Source organism: Caloenas nicobarica, chromosome 13 (assembly GCF_036013445.1).
Source record: "Caloenas nicobarica isolate bCalNic1 chromosome 13, bCalNic1.hap1, whole genome shotgun sequence".
Taxonomy (NCBI): domain Eukaryota; kingdom Metazoa; phylum Chordata; class Aves; order Columbiformes; family Columbidae; genus Caloenas; species Caloenas nicobarica.
In genome coordinates this window covers 16,354,526-16,372,711 of record NC_088257.1, presented here as the reverse complement: position 1 = coordinate 16,372,711, position 18,186 = coordinate 16,354,526, and the positions used below count along the sequence as shown (strand labels likewise).

The 18,186-nt window shown below is 37.8% G+C and overlaps 1 protein-coding gene across 1 annotated transcript in view; it reads left to right on the top strand.

The window, feature by feature from the left end:
- DOCK2 (dedicator of cytokinesis 2) overlaps nucleotides 1-18,186 on the top strand; it is a 180,263-nt gene that overhangs the window by 97,639 nt on the left and 64,438 nt on the right. The window contains exon 28 of the mRNA XM_065644433.1: nucleotides 16,702-16,800. Within this exon, the coding sequence (XP_065500505.1) occupies nucleotides 16,702-16,800 (99 nt within the window). The remainder of the gene's footprint in view (nucleotides 1-16,701; nucleotides 16,801-18,186) is intronic.

Genomic DNA, 18,186 nt, shown 5'->3' with positions numbered 1-18,186 from the left:
TAATTTTTTATTATGTGTATTTATGAGTCATGTCTCTTGATTATTGAAGACAATTTTGCTTTTTCTGAATAGGCTGTTTAGTACAGCAGTGCACACTAGGTGGGAATACAGGAATCTTGGATTAAGTCCTAATACTAGATACTGTGATTCCATTTAAAATATGTGGGCCACTGCATTAACAGTGCAGTTTAGCCTGGCTGAGAGGTAGAGCATTATTTCTTTTTGCAGAGCTCCCAGCTGACCTGTCAGTGTGACTTAGAAGTCAGAATTGGCTCTCAATGAACCTGTTGAGAATATGACTAGAACGACTGTGATTTGTCTTCTCTCCTGTGAGCAGACTCAAGGGATGCTGCAGGCAAGGAGCGGAGTCCAGCATCAGGCCCAAATGGACAGCTGGGGGAAATAATTATTGTCTGTGTTCCGTGGCTCTGATGTTAATCTTCCTTGTTCAAATGGATGTGCAGACTGGAACTAGAGTGAACACTAGTATTCAAACCAGAGTATGATGTTCTTTGTATATAGGCTTAAATACTTTAATTTTCTGGGCAGATTTGTTTCTGGATTCCTCAAGAAGTTACTGTATTAGGTGCTTTTAAAAGTATAGACAGATTTACTTTGCATCCATGCATGTCTTAGTATTTGATGGAGTATTTCTTCCATTCCTGTCTACTTGGAGGGTGCATGATGCATTCTTCATATTAGAGTTGTTGGGTGAGTATGAAAGGAAGACTGGAGGGGTAATACTGTTATTGTACATTAAGAGCTGTTTTCCTTTCAACCTTTAGATACATGGGATGTATCAAAAAGATTTGAATTCCTGGAAAAAAGACTGTTTAAAAACAGAGCGAAGCGCTTGCTGAAGACTGACTTTTACACTTGAGTTGCTTTTATCGTTACAGCATGTACTTACTTTCAAAAAACAACTCTTGAGTGTACTTGCTGCAGCCCCTTTGCTTTCAGTTGATTTCTGTGTTTTCTGTTTTTTTTTTTCAATTAATTTATCACTTCAGAGCAAGAAGAATGACATGGCGAAGCTGACTCCAAACATATTTAGCAGTCTGCTGTGCTGCAGCTGTGTGTAATGCCTTGTAAGCACGGTGTTTTCAGGATCTCCATAACTTTTTTTTTTTTATGACTTCAGTATGTGAGAGTATTCAGTAAATATAAGGAGTCAGCTGTTACTCTCACATATATCACAAACCTTCTGGATATATTGGGAGACAGTGAGAGAAGAAACCATGCCAGGTTCTTGCTGAAATACATCGTGCCATGGCTTCTGGGTTTCCTACAGAAATATTGAAACCTGTGTGGAAAGGCTGAGCCAGATCTCATCATGGTAACAGGGCTGGAATTTAAAATCTGCATCTTGAGGATTTTTTTACCTGTATTATTCCTTCAGGCATGTGAATGACATCAGAAACGCAAGTGGGTCTATATTTTGTCCTCATGAGATGTATTTTATATACTTAGCTGAATATACCTTGCTGTATCTCTTCCCAACTGCTGGTTTTGAAAAACATTTTCAGTGTGAGGGAATTGAATTATGGCAGTTTGGAGACTGGGTTACAAGAAATTGGCTGACAGTAACTTCTGGAGAGACTGAAATTATGCTTATTGGCTTTGGCAGGATGTATGCAGAGAATGACATTTCCCATAAGCTCCCTACTTCTGGTGTGAAAAGCTGCAGGTGGAGGAAGAATATAGGTTGACATATAATGAGCTGGGGAATCCTCCGAGAAAATTTGGTCTCGGTATCAGAGCAATCTTTCCTCAGGTTTTCTCTTTCTGCAGTGTAGTCTGCTAAGACGGTCTAATGTATTGGCGTGTCTTGTCTTTGAATGATTGCAAAACAGAGCAGTGATGTTATTGTTGGTAGTTTGGGTTCTTGCATGAATTCTGTTTCATTCTGTCCTCAACCTGCCATGAACGAGAATTATTCATTCTTGAGGGGACTGGTGAGAGGAGTAGAGCGAAAGAGAAAGCTCTGTTTATTGAGTTCCTGCTATAGGTCATTTTACTTCAAAATACACCAACCTGATGATGTTGGAGAGTTCAATGGCATATTTTGGGGGATTACAATTAAATAAATGAGAATTATATGATAGAAAAGTCTCTGGGCATGCTTGTTCTCTTCTTTTGGCTTTGTATTGCAAATTTTAGGTGGATTTCACATTGTCTCTAGTGTAGCATATTTTGCTTTGCTCGCGTCTGATCTGTTGTGCAGTACTTCTCTGTCAATCTGTGAGAAAGGTTGCAGGTTTACTTTCTTTCATGAGCATTCTGAAGGTGATTGTTTTCAGCTTGTTTATTTGTCAATGCAGCAAGCTGGAAAAGGTCTGAGATGCATAGGGACTGGACGCTCAGCTGGAACCCTAATGCTCTTGATGATTGAGGTGCTGAGGGTAACATGTTAAAAACAAACAAAACCTAGGAGGATTAATTTATAGATTTTCTGTCAACCTTATACCTCTGTGAACTAATGGGTTTGGTATATTCAGCTCCTAATCTTCATAATATTCGTTACCCTTAATTTTGGTTTTAAAAAGCCTATATAAAGAGAATGAGACTTTGCAGTTAGAGGTTATTGTTGAGATGTCGCAGTGTTCTAAAATCACGGGCTGAGATTCAGTAGCTGTGGGTCTTTTGGCACACTGCATAACTGCGTATAGAAACAGGATCAAGAAAACTCTGCGTAATCGTGTAATCTTAGGAGGACAAAACACAGTAAGATAATGAAGTGGCTTTAGTGCATGTAGTGACATAATAAAATCAATATGCTATTTAAAAGGAAGCCAGCAAAATCTAAAAAAAAAAAAAAAATAGTGAAGTGATACTTCAGTAAGTGTTGATGAAGACAGCGAGATCTCAAAACATACTCAAGTATCATATATATTATATATATGTCTTCTGCTCGTGGCACTTAAAATCAACTGGATCTTGTGCCTAGTCTGTCCTGGAATGCCTCCAAAAAGCAGAGCCGCAATAATCTGGTAAAAAACTAAAATTAAAAAAAAAAAGATCACAGAAGTGTAGATAAGCGTTTCACTGTCCTCTTGGGAAAGGCAATCCTTAAGCTTGTTGAGTTTCTAAGATGATGGAACACAAAGGACAGTAGCTCATTCTTTAATGATCTACTGATGTGGTCACTAAAGGAAAGACTGAGATCTGGGAACACACCGAGGGCTCTGGACCTTGCTGCAGAAGTTAACAGCATGTTGCTTCTCTGAGCAACATAAGCAAATGTCCCAGTGATGTCAAGAGCAAAACAAAAGCCTGTTTCTTTGCCTTTACTCATGTCAGATATTTCTTAATATCTGTATCTTGTAACTGGTTTTATAACTTGTATAAAATAAAATTTTAATTTTAGCTAGCAAAGTTATTAAACAGAGAAGTTAATCATTGATAGACATTTCTAATAAAGCTGCACTGTGCTGAGCTGTGTGGCTCTTACTTGTCATTCAGTGTTGGGTTTTTTATTATTCAGTCTTAGGCTGGCATTTTGAAGAAATCCAGAAGTTCTATGTGGGAATCAAATAAGCTTAACTCAAAAATGGCACGGAAATAAGATTTTTTTTTTTTTGAGGATACTTGTATTCTGAAATTAGTTTTCCACAAGTGAAGGCAGTAAACTTCAAATCAGACAGGAAGGTAGAATATATGCAGAAGGTTCTACAAATTAATAGAAGTCCTGTTCCTCATATGTTGTGAAATACGTGAAAGCCTTAAAAGTAATATCTAAGTTAATCACATAAGTAAATTCATCTTGCCTTAAAATCACTTTCCCTGTGCTTTCTGGTGCTGCGAGTGCAGAATGGCTCGTGTAATTGAGTATTTCACCTGACTGAAGCATTTCTAGTGAGCTGGAGAAGAAAACAGCAATGGCTACGTAATACGTAGTATGGCCTGCCCTGCTTTCGTGTCTCTGGACTAAAGAACAGCTTCCTTCTTGTTTGTATCTCTGGGATGTTCTCCTGGGGCCTGTTATTGTGATGTCAGTAATTTTAAATAAGTTATTTCCTTTCTTCATTATGCCTTACAAGTAGTACATTGCCATAGTGGCTCTGCAGTGAGGTTATTGTCACAAAATTGTAGAGGTTTTTATTTTAAACAATAATTTCGTTCTAAAAGATCTCCTTGGGAGTAGCTTTAGGTTTAACTTGGGTAAGTAGCACTCTAATTCAATGAATATTTTGAAATTGTATTCCTGCTTTAGTAACAAAACACATAAAACATAAAGCGCGTAGACGTGGTTTCTTGGTCTCGTTGCAGACATGCAGTTTTTCCAATATTTTCCAAATAAAGTTGAATGAGAAAGCAAATGGCTACCTTGCCATAAAGTTGAGTTAAGCAGGCAGCCTAGTATTTATTAGAGAGGCTTGGGTCATCTTACATGGTGTCAGCAAAAATAATTTGGTATGCATTTCAGGTTGTTGGTTTTGGTGTTGTTGTTTTCTGGTAAAATTAAAACAAAACAAACAACACTTGGAAAAAACGGTAGAACCTACAGAAATGTTACTGTGTGTAATCTGTCAATATTGCTGTGTTATTCTTACTATAAGCCCAGAAAAAGCCTTATAAGGGAGGAATAGAAGTCTGTCTAACTGGCAGCCTAAAGGCATGTATATCCTTGTATAACAAGAGTGACCTAGTTCAGTGGTAACATCCTCTCTTCTCTTTTTTTTTTCTTTTTTTTCTTTTTTTTTTTTTTTTTCCAGATTTTGTATGTTGATAGAGATATTTGTGTTCCTGGTATTTGGTTTGTGAGTACCTTCCAGAAAACCATAGGATTCACATAATTATGTCTGTAATAATTAATATTTCTCTATCTGTTATCAGACTGTGAATACTTATTTTCATACACTTGGCATGACCCCACGATGCTCATAGGCTGGTTCATTAGGTTGTTTCCTACTTTAGCTTGTCTCGAAGTGCTGATATGCCCCAAATGTGGGAGGAGGGGGCCGCATCAGCGATAAAGGATGAAGAGCCAGCAATAGAGAAATGCATGTCCATATCCTACATACTTATTTTCTTTAGTTTCTTTGCTCCCAAAGAACCTCTTCCCTACACAGTGCTGTGAAATCCTGAAGAATATGTTCTCTAATTCAACTGAATGCAAATTCTTTTTCTCTATCCTCTAAAATCCTGGTGGCTATATTATTGGTTTCCTGTTTTCATGCTTGATTACTCTGCTCTTCCAGAGCATCTGTGACTTGAGCTGCACAACCTGCTAAGTCTGACCTAATGTCCTGGAACTCTCTAATTGCAGCACTGTCATTTAGATTTTTTTTATGAAAATCTGGAAGGGGTAAGGGATCTCCAGTACTGTTCATCTATTTCCAATTTGCTGCTTCTCTATTGCCTTATTCATTTGGCATCATATTGATGCCATATATACGATATTCTTTCGCCTCGTTTGGGTCTAACTCCTTTCTGTCTTTGCATTTTTAACAAATGTTTTTTAACTAGTTGCTAAAATTATTTAAATACTTAAATGTTTATTCATAGAATGGTTTGGGTTGCAGGGCCCTCCCCAGCTCCCCCAGTGCCCCCCCTGCCATGAGCAGGGACATCTGCACCAGCTCCGGTTGCTCAGAGCCCCGTCCAGCCTGGCCTGGGATGTCTCCAGGGATGGTTCATCCACCACCTCTCCGGCCAACCTGGGCCAGGCTCTCACCACCCTCAGGGGCAACAATCTCCCCTCTAGTTTAAAACCATCACCCCTTGTCCTACCGCAACAGGCCCTGCTAAGAAGTCTGGCCCCATCTTTATTGTATTTAGCAATCTCAGAGGTCAGGACATTCTACCAAGGGGAGATTAAACAAGTTACTTATGTTTTCTAAATATGAGAAATTCTGTGGGGAAGGCTGTGCAGCATCTTGTGCTGTCTTTTTTTTTTTTTTTAATTAAGAAAAAATACTCTATGCTACTGAATTGCCGACGTTAAGCTCTGCAGTCTAGTAAGTTCTGTTTAAAACTATAAAATATTAGCACTAGCCTTTACAATAAAAACTGAGCAGAACGAGTTACTTTTTTTCTTCTAAATAAAACATGCCTTGGAAACTGATAATGATCTAAACAGGAGATTTGATTGCAGTCCCCTTTGAAGTTAAATAAAAGCATGAGAATCAGCCCTAGTTTTCCATATTATTTTCTTAATATTGAACAGTTGCAACCAGGATTCTGAGAGGGCTTTGTTTCAATAGGAACCGCACAATAGATCACAAGATTCAGGCTTGAGAAGCTGTAATGTAGTGTTCAGCACAATGGGTTTATGCTAACTCCAATGAGAAAAGAATAAGTTTATAGAACATACAATTATGATGTCGTCAGGAGGTTAGTTATCTTAAAATATGTTAATTTCTTTCAGATACGTGTTGGTATAGCATCTACCAAGTGCTTGTTCTGTCCTTCAGTTCTATAGAGGTGATTGTATAGTACATTCATTACTAAATTAAAATGACAAAAAATTACTTGCTTCATAAACAGATCCTTTTGTATCATTTCAGTGGAGTGGTACAAGAAGGATGATTCTACATACCATGACCTAATAAGTTTTTATGAACAGTTTCAGTAGTCTAGTTCTAAAATGGATATTAAATGTAATAGCATTAATACAGAAATATAATTAGTAGATGGGTAGGTTGCAGTAGTTCTAATCATAATCTTGTTTTCTATGTCTGCTGTTAGATATATACTGATGCTCCCACGCATTTTGTATCGCAGTGGCTGATCCTAAAAATAAGAGCCTTATAGGACTGTTTAGGAGATACATGCACTAAATATCAGAGGCCTACTAGATTTTATTTTTAATATACACCATTTGTCTGGCATTCCCGTTGATCAAATCTGCTTGTAAATGGGTGCGATTCTGATTTTGTTTGTTTTCTGCTGGGAATGCCATTCTCCAACATTTATCGACACCCACTGTTTCTCTGTTTGCTAGATTCAGGAGATGTCAGCACCCTGGTTTGTTAGTTAGCAAGACAATCTATTTAAATGAAATCCCGGTTTAGGGCCGAGGAAAAATAAAAAGTCACTGCATATAGCCCTGAATGTTTTGGTAGCAAAGCAACACAAAGAAAGAAGCGTCTCTCTCATGGCGTGTAGTTGTCGTCCTCTGAAGCGGTTCGTGTGGACAGATGACATGGCACCACAAAAAATGTTGATCTTCATGTTTTTTAAAATGCTGGAAAAAGTTTCAAAGTCAGTTTGTGTTTGGGAAGAAGTGTTGTAACACAGTGCTGTTATATCTGTATTGACCATTTATTCTGAGGAGGATTTATGTCTGGGATTTTTTTTGTGCGTGTGTGTGAGATGAATTTCAGAATGAATGTCAGAAGGATTTAATGCCAAGGTAGCAGAGGCATCGCCTTTGAGCGTGCTTATGTGTGTTTCAAAAAACCAGCACAAATGTGGCAAGTAAGGCCAGCGTGTTGTCATACGCTGTGTGACACTTTCTTCTGCTCTGTTTAGTGGGAATGAGGGGAGAACAGGGATGGAAAAAATGAACTGTGAGTGGCCCACGTGGAACAGGAGTTCAGTCTTGTCCTAATGCAGTTTTAGGATTTGGAGGCTCCTAAATTGCAGTCATTGAGAAACTAAGGGACAGTCACGCTACTGATGGAACATGAGCATATTCTCTGATTTAGTTATTCCAAGAAATTTCTGCTTCTGTCTTCTTTCTAGTTTTGTAATAAGTACATTAAAAAATTCAGCTCTCATTGGGCTGGTGCAGAGTTATGAAAGGAGTATGTATTCCTTATTCTGCCAGAGCCCAGGTATGGTTTGTTGGTATGACACAGTCCCTCCCGAAGAGCATGTGCAGACAATGCTGTTTTGATGAGTTTTTGTCCTGTATTATCACAATTTCACAGCTCTTTGTTTCTGTGATCCTATAACTGCAACTAAACCAACTGGGCATCTGAGAAGCAGCAGTCCTTATAAAGAGCCACAGCTAAGAAGGATGCTGATTTGGCAGGAGTTTGCAGAATACCCGCTAGAACTTCGTTCTGTCATTTTTGAAGTTTTATCCCTCCATGTTTATACATGTATTCCCATGGGGTTTTCTCCTTTCACTGAGTATTCCCTATGGTTTCTATTAAACAGCTTACCCAAGATTCAATATGAAAAGCTTTCTGTCTTAGAAAGATTTTTTTTTTTGCTATGAACTTTCTTTTTTTTAGCCAGTTACTCTGCTAACCACACTCCAAGATTTTTATGTTTAAAAGTAAAGCCCACTATCACAAAAAAAACCCCAAACCTAATATAAAGCCATCTTGGATGTAATTTAAATATTTTTTTCGTATTTCATATGCAAAATAAAACTGTTACGACAGTTGGTAGTTACTCCTTTGGCTTTACTTTAAAATGAAAATATAATTTCTGTGCACTTTGTCCCTGTTTTCATCGATGACAGGGAGTAGCAACTTGACAGAAAAATATGAAGAAGTTGATATATTTCCATAGTCTAGCTGGCTTTAAAAGCCATATAGTATTTTATCCTGTGTAGGAGTTATATAGTTAGAAAATCGTATGAAATTGTATGCATGCGGTGTTACACGAGCCAAGATTTATGTCCGTACATCTTCCTTCCATGATAGAAAATTCCCCATTTATGCAGACTTGGATGCATTTTATGTCAGTGTTTGTTGATGTAGGATGAATTCTTTTTTGCGGGGGTGAATTCATATCTATATTTGTGCTCCTTTGTATACACATGCATTAATCTATTTCAATTCTCCTGTTTTCCCCTACTGTAGCTGTGAAAAAGCAGAGAGCAAAATTATTCTAGTGAGAAGCCCTTTACCATGGTCATGTTGGTAAACGATGGAGATACCAGGGCATCTTCAGGCCAATTACCTCTGCATTTCCATTTGTTTCAACTCTTTTGTTACCAGAATCTTGAGGGCTCTTGTGGAAGATTCAGGATGGATTTGGATTTTTTTTTTTTTTTGGTGCCCCTTCACATGTTCATTGTCTAGGTCCCGGGAAAACCTCTTTATAAGCATTTGTGTAATTTCCTGAAGAACAATATAACAAGTTAACTTCTTTTTTTAAGGCAGTCTGGCTGTAAAAGATTGCTTTGAAGGAAAATATAAAAATTTCTCCTGGCTTTAGTCAATGTGTATTTGCAGTGTGTGCTGAGTATTTCCTTTGGTTCCCCTTCGAGCACCTCCACAGACCAGGATAGACTCACAGTTAGGTTGCTTTCAACCCACAAGAACAACAGTCAAAACAATTTTGAAATACAGAGGTGAAGACAAATTATTATTCTTTAAAAGAAGCTATAAAGGCAACAGTGGTTTATTAACTCTTATTATTTTCAGTCTGATTTCATTGTTCTTTTCACAGAATTAAACAACTTGCCAGAGTACCAATGCAATGCTCTTAATGCGGAAGGGGGCAAATGACAATTGGAACTGCCAAATTAAAAGCACCTCAGCATTAGTGCACATCTAAAATATCAGGAACAAGTACCAGGCTCCTCACGTAAAAGTTAATCTGGTTGCTACAGCTGCTAGAAAAAGAACAGTGATTTTAAGTAAATTGAATTTTAATTTCTCAGCAACTCGGATCTTATGGCTTACTTATCTATGCCTAAGTAAAAGGACAAACTCTGACCTAGCAGAAAGGATATCAACCAGATAAGGCATTGGGGATTTCAGTCTCAGCCTAAGAGATGGCTGCAGATTGGCGATTACAAATGTTTCAATATGGGATTGCACATGCTTTGACAAAACGAATATTTATTCACCAACAAGAATGTCTGGTACTAAACAGAGTTGAAGAATTTGGTGAGATTTTGATGGCCTAGTGACAAAAAAATTGTGGTTTTGGAAGCTTAAGTGCAGCTGTCCTATTGCTTAAAAAGAATTAATAAAGTCTTACATAATTTACAATAAAATATATTAGCGGATTCCTTAGAGTTTGATATTAATTAATCCTAAACGTATGCAGTTGATAGACTTGTCAGTGTAATGGATATGAGTTGTTGGAAAATTATTTTTATTGGGCCTTATTTTCTTTGTAAGATCGATTTATGAGCAAGAGGAAAGTTTCTGGAGCTATATGATTTTCAGCAGTTGTAAGCAGAATTATTATCATAAAGCTTTGTTCTAACCATTCACAAATATATCGTATTAGTCTCATCTCTGATCATGTAGCTGAAGTTTAATTTAATTTTTCTGTCTTCAGTGAGTGCGGCTGAAAAAGAACAAAATCAATTAAAGGGCAACTTAGTTCTGAGAATACAGGAGGTGGCTCTGTTTAGTTTTAAGGAAGTGAATCAGCATCCAAGGCATTCACCCCCACAATATGTGCAAATTCAGAATATATGGCTTAGAAGTAAAAGATGTTACTGCACCTTAATGAAGTTAAATTGCTCAGTTTTACCCTTTTCTCTCTGCCCCAGTTGTTGATCTCTCTTGCAGCCAGTGCATTTTGCTTTGTAGTCCCATACAGCTGGCAATCCCCTGGGTGGTTTTTCTGCTGTTAAGTGTTACACCTCTGGACAGGGGCTTAGCTCCAGCTCAGCCCAGCCACTGTATCACTTCCTTCAAGTTCCCAGTTTGGCTTCCAGTGCCTTTAAATGCAAGCGACTGGGTAACCATTACTGCAATAAATAAAGCAGGGTTAATACTTTTAGTCTGAATCTTTGCCTGTATTTTGTGTGCGTGCTGTCAGTGTTTCTGTGGAATCCTGACTGCATCATCTCTAACGTGGGGATGAGCACACTGGGATGCTGGGCAGGACAAGCCACACTTTGCAAACATGACGGACCAGCTGGTTTAGTGGCACCAGGGAAATGGAATAGCACTTCGAATGAGAAATTAGTGAAATAACCAGCCTGACAGCACTGGGGTACTTGGGATTCTCAGTGGGTATCTTACATACCAGGGCAGGAAGCTTCTTCTGGCCCGTGAGACCAGTCTGGAAAGTAGCTCAAGTAATTGTGGTGAAGTAATTAGTGGATCGCAGAGGAGGAGGGAAGAGATGCAGCATAAAGGTGCATGGAGCCGTGCAGGCAAGGATGGAAGATTTCGTCTGAGACAGCACAGCTGGGACTGGGAGTGTGGGCAGCACTGGTTAAGTGAGGAGGCGAAACAGCTGGTTTTTTGGGGAGCTGTGCTCTGGATGAGATAGTTCAGGTTTCAAGCAGTGATTGCTCATTCCAAATGATCCCCTTCTCGCTTCATCCTGAATAGTGTTATCCATAATTTATTTGTACATAGGCCTTAAAGATGAACACCATGTTAATATTCTGGGCAAAGCAGAAAATTACGCAACTGTGTTTGAGCACAGACTTAAGTTGGAGCAATTACAGTAGAGTGTTCATCCTAGCCAGAGACTGTAGTAGAAGTTGTGGAGTGGATTTACAACACAAAACCAACCAAACAACAAAAACGTTGCAAAGAATGGAAAATATTTTTGGAATATTGCTGGGAAATCAACACAAAGTTTAAAATAATCAAAAATAGATGGCAAAGGATATCTTCTTAAAAATCATACTGATTTGTCATGCCATAAACCATTGTCTACTGCCTTTACCTATGTCTGGAAAAGTCTTAAAGGAAATTATTTTGAAATGGCCTTCATTGTCTAACTTGTAACATATCTTTAAATCTGACAGAGCAGCTGCTATTACTTTTTCATTGTGTTATGAAATTGTCCTATATTTTTCCATCTGGTAGTCTGCTGGTTTTATAGTTGTATATTCTTTTGGCTAAATCATACAAGTGTAAAGAAAACAGTGGAACAAGGTAAAACAGCCCAGCATGTTTTCAGTGTCAGTGAGATGCAGGAACATGGTGCCTGAGCTTCTGTTCAGTCAGTAAAGTCAAGGCGACAGACCCAATGAACTGTGTGAATATATAAATGGAAAATTAAAACCTCAGACCTACTAAGAGTAGATGAATCTGTTATCGTAAATTAATTATCAGTAAGCTGAGCTCATTGGCAAGCTACAAGTCCGCGTGCATTAGGAGCTGTTTCCCATTTCAGATGTACTCTACAGATCTGATGAATACTCCAAGTCGGTGCATAGCAGCCTGGTCTAATGTTTATATTTTTTGTGCTTTTACAGCTAGAAACAGTACAGTTTAGGACAGCTCATGCATTGGCAGTGACATCTGTTTCTAGAGAAGAAACAGAACTACATCAGCAGGTCACTTCAAATTCTGCTTATCTTTTCATTTCAGAGTGTCGTTGTTTAGTGTTTGCATAATATGATAAAGATGTTTGTGCTACCCCCTACACATGGCACAGGTTTAGTGTGGTTTCCTGAGGAAGCGTGATTTCCAACCACTGTGCTTCTTCATGGCATCACTGAGCATCTTCCAGACTTGTCTGGTAGTTATGTTACTCTTTGCCTCACAATGCTCAACAGGTGTGAAAACTCAATTCTGTGAAAACAGTATATTAGGAGGGCTTCTCAATTATGTGCTTGTGCTATTAACATAAATATTGATGATTTTTAACATTAGATTAATGTTAAACAACATTTAAAATTAATTTTAAAATTTAAAATTTAAAAATTTAAAATTAAAAAAAATTTAAAAATTTAAAATTAACAACAGTTGATTGGTTAAAGATAGTGTATTTATCACTCTTCCTTCAGAAAGATTTGCAGTTCTTTCCGAACAAAGCAAAACAAAAAAAAAGAGAACTGTTTAGCCAGTAGAAACTCTTGGTCACCCTTTTTATATGGACCATTTTTAGAATTGCTGTCACAAAGATACAATGTGTTTTGAAATATCTATTTTAACCTGAAAAGAAGTTGAGAATTAAATCTAATCTATGTCGTATGGTCGCTTCATACACCACAAAAATGTGTGATCTTCTGAAGATTCTTTGCTCAATACAGAAAACTGTGCATTAATCTAATGTACGCCACCATAGGGTTACAGATTCTGAGGCTGATGGTAATTGCGAGTAAAATGAGCATTTAGAATACCCAGTATTCTGCTAAAAAGGGAATACAAAAATAACTACATCATCTTTGGCCTTCAGAAATATTTGAATTGTTAGGAATTATTCATGTTTCTGTTTTGTCTGCTTTTAATGATGCGCATGTGGTTACATGTTTAACTCAGGCTCTATGTTGGCGAAGTGCTCTCTTAATGAGGATAAATGTTACTGAAGTGCCTACATGAAAAAAAATACGCTCTTTAGTCCTTCCAGAAGTACAGCTGCATGATTACCTACCCTCCAGCCACTGAAATACTTGTACTAGATGAGAATCGAAGTGTACCTTCATTCTACGTTTTTTCTGTTGCTGTTTGTTTTTCCAGTGCTTTATTTATTCTTGTGGCGCTAGTATTATCTGAAGTTACTACGGCAACCTGTCACCATCGGCTGTTGTAAAGTATGCTGGGATTTAGTTGCTAGGTGTTGAAGTTTGTCATCTTACTCACATGACCCTCACGTTTTTCAGATCTTTCTTTTCCTGTACATGTTGCATCCACCGCTAATATGCACTTTCACAGCAGTGGGACAGATTCCGCATCCTTTCCCCTTGACCTTAGAAAGCCCTGTTTGTTTACGGTATATGTCTATGATCCTTTCTGATGTACTTCGTACGTACTGAACCAAACCAGCATTTCTTTTACCTTAGCCACTGTTTAGCAGTATTTATACTACAGCCAGCCAGCATTATAGTTCATTTAAATTTGATATTATGGTTTTTTTAAGTGAACAGGGAATTTGAATGTTTCCTGAGACATTTTTTCCCCTGTCTCATTTTCATTTGACTACCTATTTACTCATGTTCCCAACCCTGATGGAAGCGCAGTGTTCATACTATCAATTTCCTTATTTCTTTACCTATTTTTGAAAGACTGTCAGCCAAATGCTTAACTCGAAAATGAGAATTCAGTGCTGTTTCTGTTCCAGGTTTTTTCATGTTTAAATGAAGATTAAAGTTTTTCAGTTGGAAAACATACATCTTATTAGCTGTCTTCATAGTAGTGCAGTGTATTCAGAGTTCTTTCTGTTAATTTTCCTGTTAGTATTCTCTCGTTAGTCAAGTGTTTACTTTGATGCATTTATTTTTTACACATTTGACCTAGTTCTTGTCAACCTTTTCTGTGGCAGTTCACAGGGTAGTTCCTGACAAGACTGAAGAACTTCACCATCTCTGCCATAACCTTTTGTATACTATTCAATTCCTACAGACAATGTTTGACTTAATGGAATATTTTTTTTTAATCATAAGCATTATACTACTGTGCTTGCGGGTGGTGCTTGATTCTGAATTTCTTCTGTCCTTCTGGTGAGGATGCAGTCTGCATTCAAAGTGTAATACATAGTTGTTGTGCAGAACTTGCTGCATTTTCAAGCAGTTCGTGCTCTTTGCACATTCTAGTAAGAGGTACTTAAACAGCATAGGGGAATTTAAGTGGATACGTAGAGCTAGGTTCAGATTTGATCACAGCTCTTTATAGTCCTGTATTCCACTCCAAGTTCTACCAGTGAGAATGGTGATGCTGAGAGCGTGTGAGTACTTTAAAGAGCCGAGGCTGCATCTGAGAAGCGAATCTGTATTGCTGGCGTTTGGGGATTAGGAGGGAGGGGCAAGCTTTTAACCTATAAAGAAGCTAGCAGTTAATTTCTAATAGTTGAGATTGCCGGATTATGAAAGATCAAATAGTGTGCGTCTTCATGTTTGACAGTTACCTGGAAATGATGGAGGAAGTTTTTGTAGCAAACCAGCTTTACTATCACCTTCTTTTTTAGGTGTCAGTAAGTCCCACTGATGTAAATTTGACAGGTTTGGTGTGAGTTACTGGCCAGCAGTATGTGATCTTTGCTTATGGCTCTTTTCAGTAATCACGGCATATCATTTGTTAATTTAAAAATCACCACACACAGTTACTAAGAATAGGCATTCATGCTGTACCATAATCACAGATGTAGCTAGCCACGTTTTAGAAGTTGGTTTCAACAAAAGAAATAACCTCTTTAAAGTCTTTATGCCTTTAAGCAACACAATACATCTACTCAATGCTTGTGAAGAAATGCTGCTTATTTCAAGAAGTGATTATTTAACATGAGCATAGAAAGGCATTCTGTGGCAAATGTTTAACTACTAAAAATACAAGCTGTTCTTCACGTACAATTCTCTAACTTGTGTCAGTATTTTTTTTCAAAAACAAGGCATCAGAAGAAAAAACCCCTCACAATTTCATTACTGAATCCTTAGCAATTCATTATTACTTTCAGCTATACATTTAACATCACAGAAAAGATTTGTCTGATCCATAACTGTAAAAGTGAACTACTACAGCAGGAAGACCAGCATTTCTTTTTAGAAGAGCATCAGTACCCGACAACACACGATTCCTTACCTGAAAGCTTTTGGTTTACCTGCAGAAAATGTGTCTTCTTAGTCTTAAAAAGTAGGCAAGCCTCTCACTAGCACTAACGTTACTCCAGAAGAAGGTATAGTAGGTCCTTTATATTGTAATTTTCACTGTTTGTATGCAAGAAGTGTGCTGGGTCTGCTCACGTAGGAATAAATAAATAAAAAAAGAAGGCAGTACAAACCGAACAGCAGCTGACACATGAAAGTAAAAGACCTCTAGTGGCCAGAAGCTGCAGTTAAAGCAGGCTTCCCTTCTCGGAGGGACAGACAAGATGGTTGGGTACCACGGACCGCAGCTGATACTTTGGGACCGAGTGCCGCTGATGCCTTTCTGGTGGAGCAGAAGGAGCAAGTGAAGCGGCGCTAAAACAGAGAATCTGATCAGTACCGGCTGGAAACGAAATTCTGGTCAGAGGGGCTGGGGAGCCCCTTGTGTCAATTCTAAACCAGTATGATGCAAAGATCCGAGTAAATCTAGAAAATTATTTTGCAGGCTCATCTACTTCATAGTCTCTTACTTGAATAAAATCAGAGCACTTAAAGCAGGTACAGTTGTACAGTTTTAAAACAATTAAAAGTTCAGCAAATTAAAAGGCATCCATAAGGAGGATTCTTCACTGTCTTAAAAGCTGCACATCGTTAAGCTCACTCTTATTGCTTGAGAGATAAATATCTTTGTGAGTTTCAGCAAATTACAGTGGAAACCTACGATTATAAATTGGTTTCTATTTTTCAGCAATTCTGCTTTAGGAATTGAGAAATAAAAGATAGTTCCCTTTGAAGAAGTTTGCAAGAAGTTTTGAGAGATGAAAGTAACAGTATTCTATACAAGTTTTATGGAGTTCTTTAATAACTACTTAAATGCCTGAAGAGTGTAAAAAATAGCCTTTTTTTCCCCCCCCCAATATTTATTCCTGTGAATAACCTATGTTTCTGGAGTGATTAGAAAATTTTAGTGCTAATATATTTTTTCCCTATGAATTTCTAATGGAGGAATCCCAGGCAACATCACGTGCCTTTTTGAAGTCTTAAAGTAACATTGAGTTTTCCTTTCTATAGAAAGTTTTCTTGTCACAACGTGTGATTCCATGTGGAGTTTCATAAATGATGCGGCTTTCTCACCGGAGCCGACCCTTTGTCAGGGTAGCTTTTGAATGATCCTTTTTGAGTTCTTAGTATGTTTCTTTCATCTGGGCTTGAAAAAGCTAGAGTGTGATTTTAGTTTTACATATGTAAAAGGATTTATTAGGCATTTAGAGTAGTTCAGCTTTTGAAAGAATACAATCAAATATCTCATGTGCTCTGCATGTGTTGATTTCTGTCTGGTTTTCTTTCAGAGTCACTTTGTGGCATGCATGACAGCGATCTTAAACCAAATGACCAACCAGCATTATTCAGTTTACATTGAAACTTTCCAGACAAGTTCAGAACTAGTGGTGAGTACAATATACTTGTAAATAAATGTAAATATTTCCTGTGAAAAATCAGTAGGATCGTTCTGGAGCGTCTCGTCTGATTCTTCCTAGAACAAAGTCTGTTTCTGTATGTTTTCTCTCTCTGTCATTGTGTTCCCTCCCTCTTCTAATGGCGACCTTAGCTAATACTGTAATCAGAAATCTGGAAAGAGGTAAATGTCACTGTTGTTGACCCTTGCACCAAGGTGGTAATCTAATAATCAAGAATAAGTAACGTGATCTTGGTGTTAGAGTTTTCTGAGGGGAACGAAACAAGAAAATCAACCCTCACCTAGGTGAACCCTCCCTCCCCGCTTTGATTGTGGGGGTCAGTTTCTACTTTTCATTTTCACTATTGAGTCTACTCCTGGTCCAGATAATGTTGTATGGTAAATGGAGTATATGCCTTATCGTTGCAACATATCTTTTTATTCAAGTTGTTTCTGGCAATTTAATGATATTTGGGGTGTATTTTTAGTTTGTACCACTGGTTACTATGTTATAAAGGTTTTGGTAGTCCTATGTCTGTTCTTTTATACTCCTCACATAACTCTGAAATAAGTCTGGGTATTGGCAAAGGTTTTGATTACACTATCAACAGTTTGTCCATGGAGGTAATATTTTCAGTTGGCAAGATTTGTCCAGTTTCCTTTTTTTCTTAAAGTCAGGGTGGTGCCATAACTGAAATGCTAAAAGATCAAGTCTTGGGTACCTTTTGCAATTCTTCATGTGCTTTAGCTTACTTGAAAACATAACAGTATGTTAACATAATTTCAGCTTCCAAGCAGTTTGGGTACTTGGTCCTAGAAGTTTTAGTAATCCATGAACTGCTTAAATAGTTCTCGGGGTAGCAGGAAGCTGAGGGGAGGTCAATATGTTCAATGGATTTTGCCGGGTTTAAAGGCATTGGTTTGTTGTCTTGTCCTTTCCCACACCATATGCAGGGAAGATGACAAAGATTTGTTCTCTGATAACGCTGTTGAGAGCTATTGTTCACTCGGTTCTGTATAAGTAATATGACAAGAAAGGGTACAGACTTCACAGAGAGCTGCTTGGGAGGTTTTGGTGATACATGACGACACTTCAGGTTGCTGGTCTCACAGATTTTTAGTTGACTTGCTCAGAAGTTCAAGGGGAAAACCACATCTGTGGCGCTATTCATGAAATAGGCCTGAAATAATTATGTTCATTTTATGTAAATTCATTGTACAATGATCTCTAAATGCTTCTAGGAAAATAAATAGTGTTTGCTTTGGTTGGAAATTTTCAGTGCCTTCAAATTTTAATTTAGAATACTAAATTTGGACTAACTGGACTAAATAAAAAAATCCCTTTTTTTTTTTTTCAAATCCATTAGTTCTTTATGCA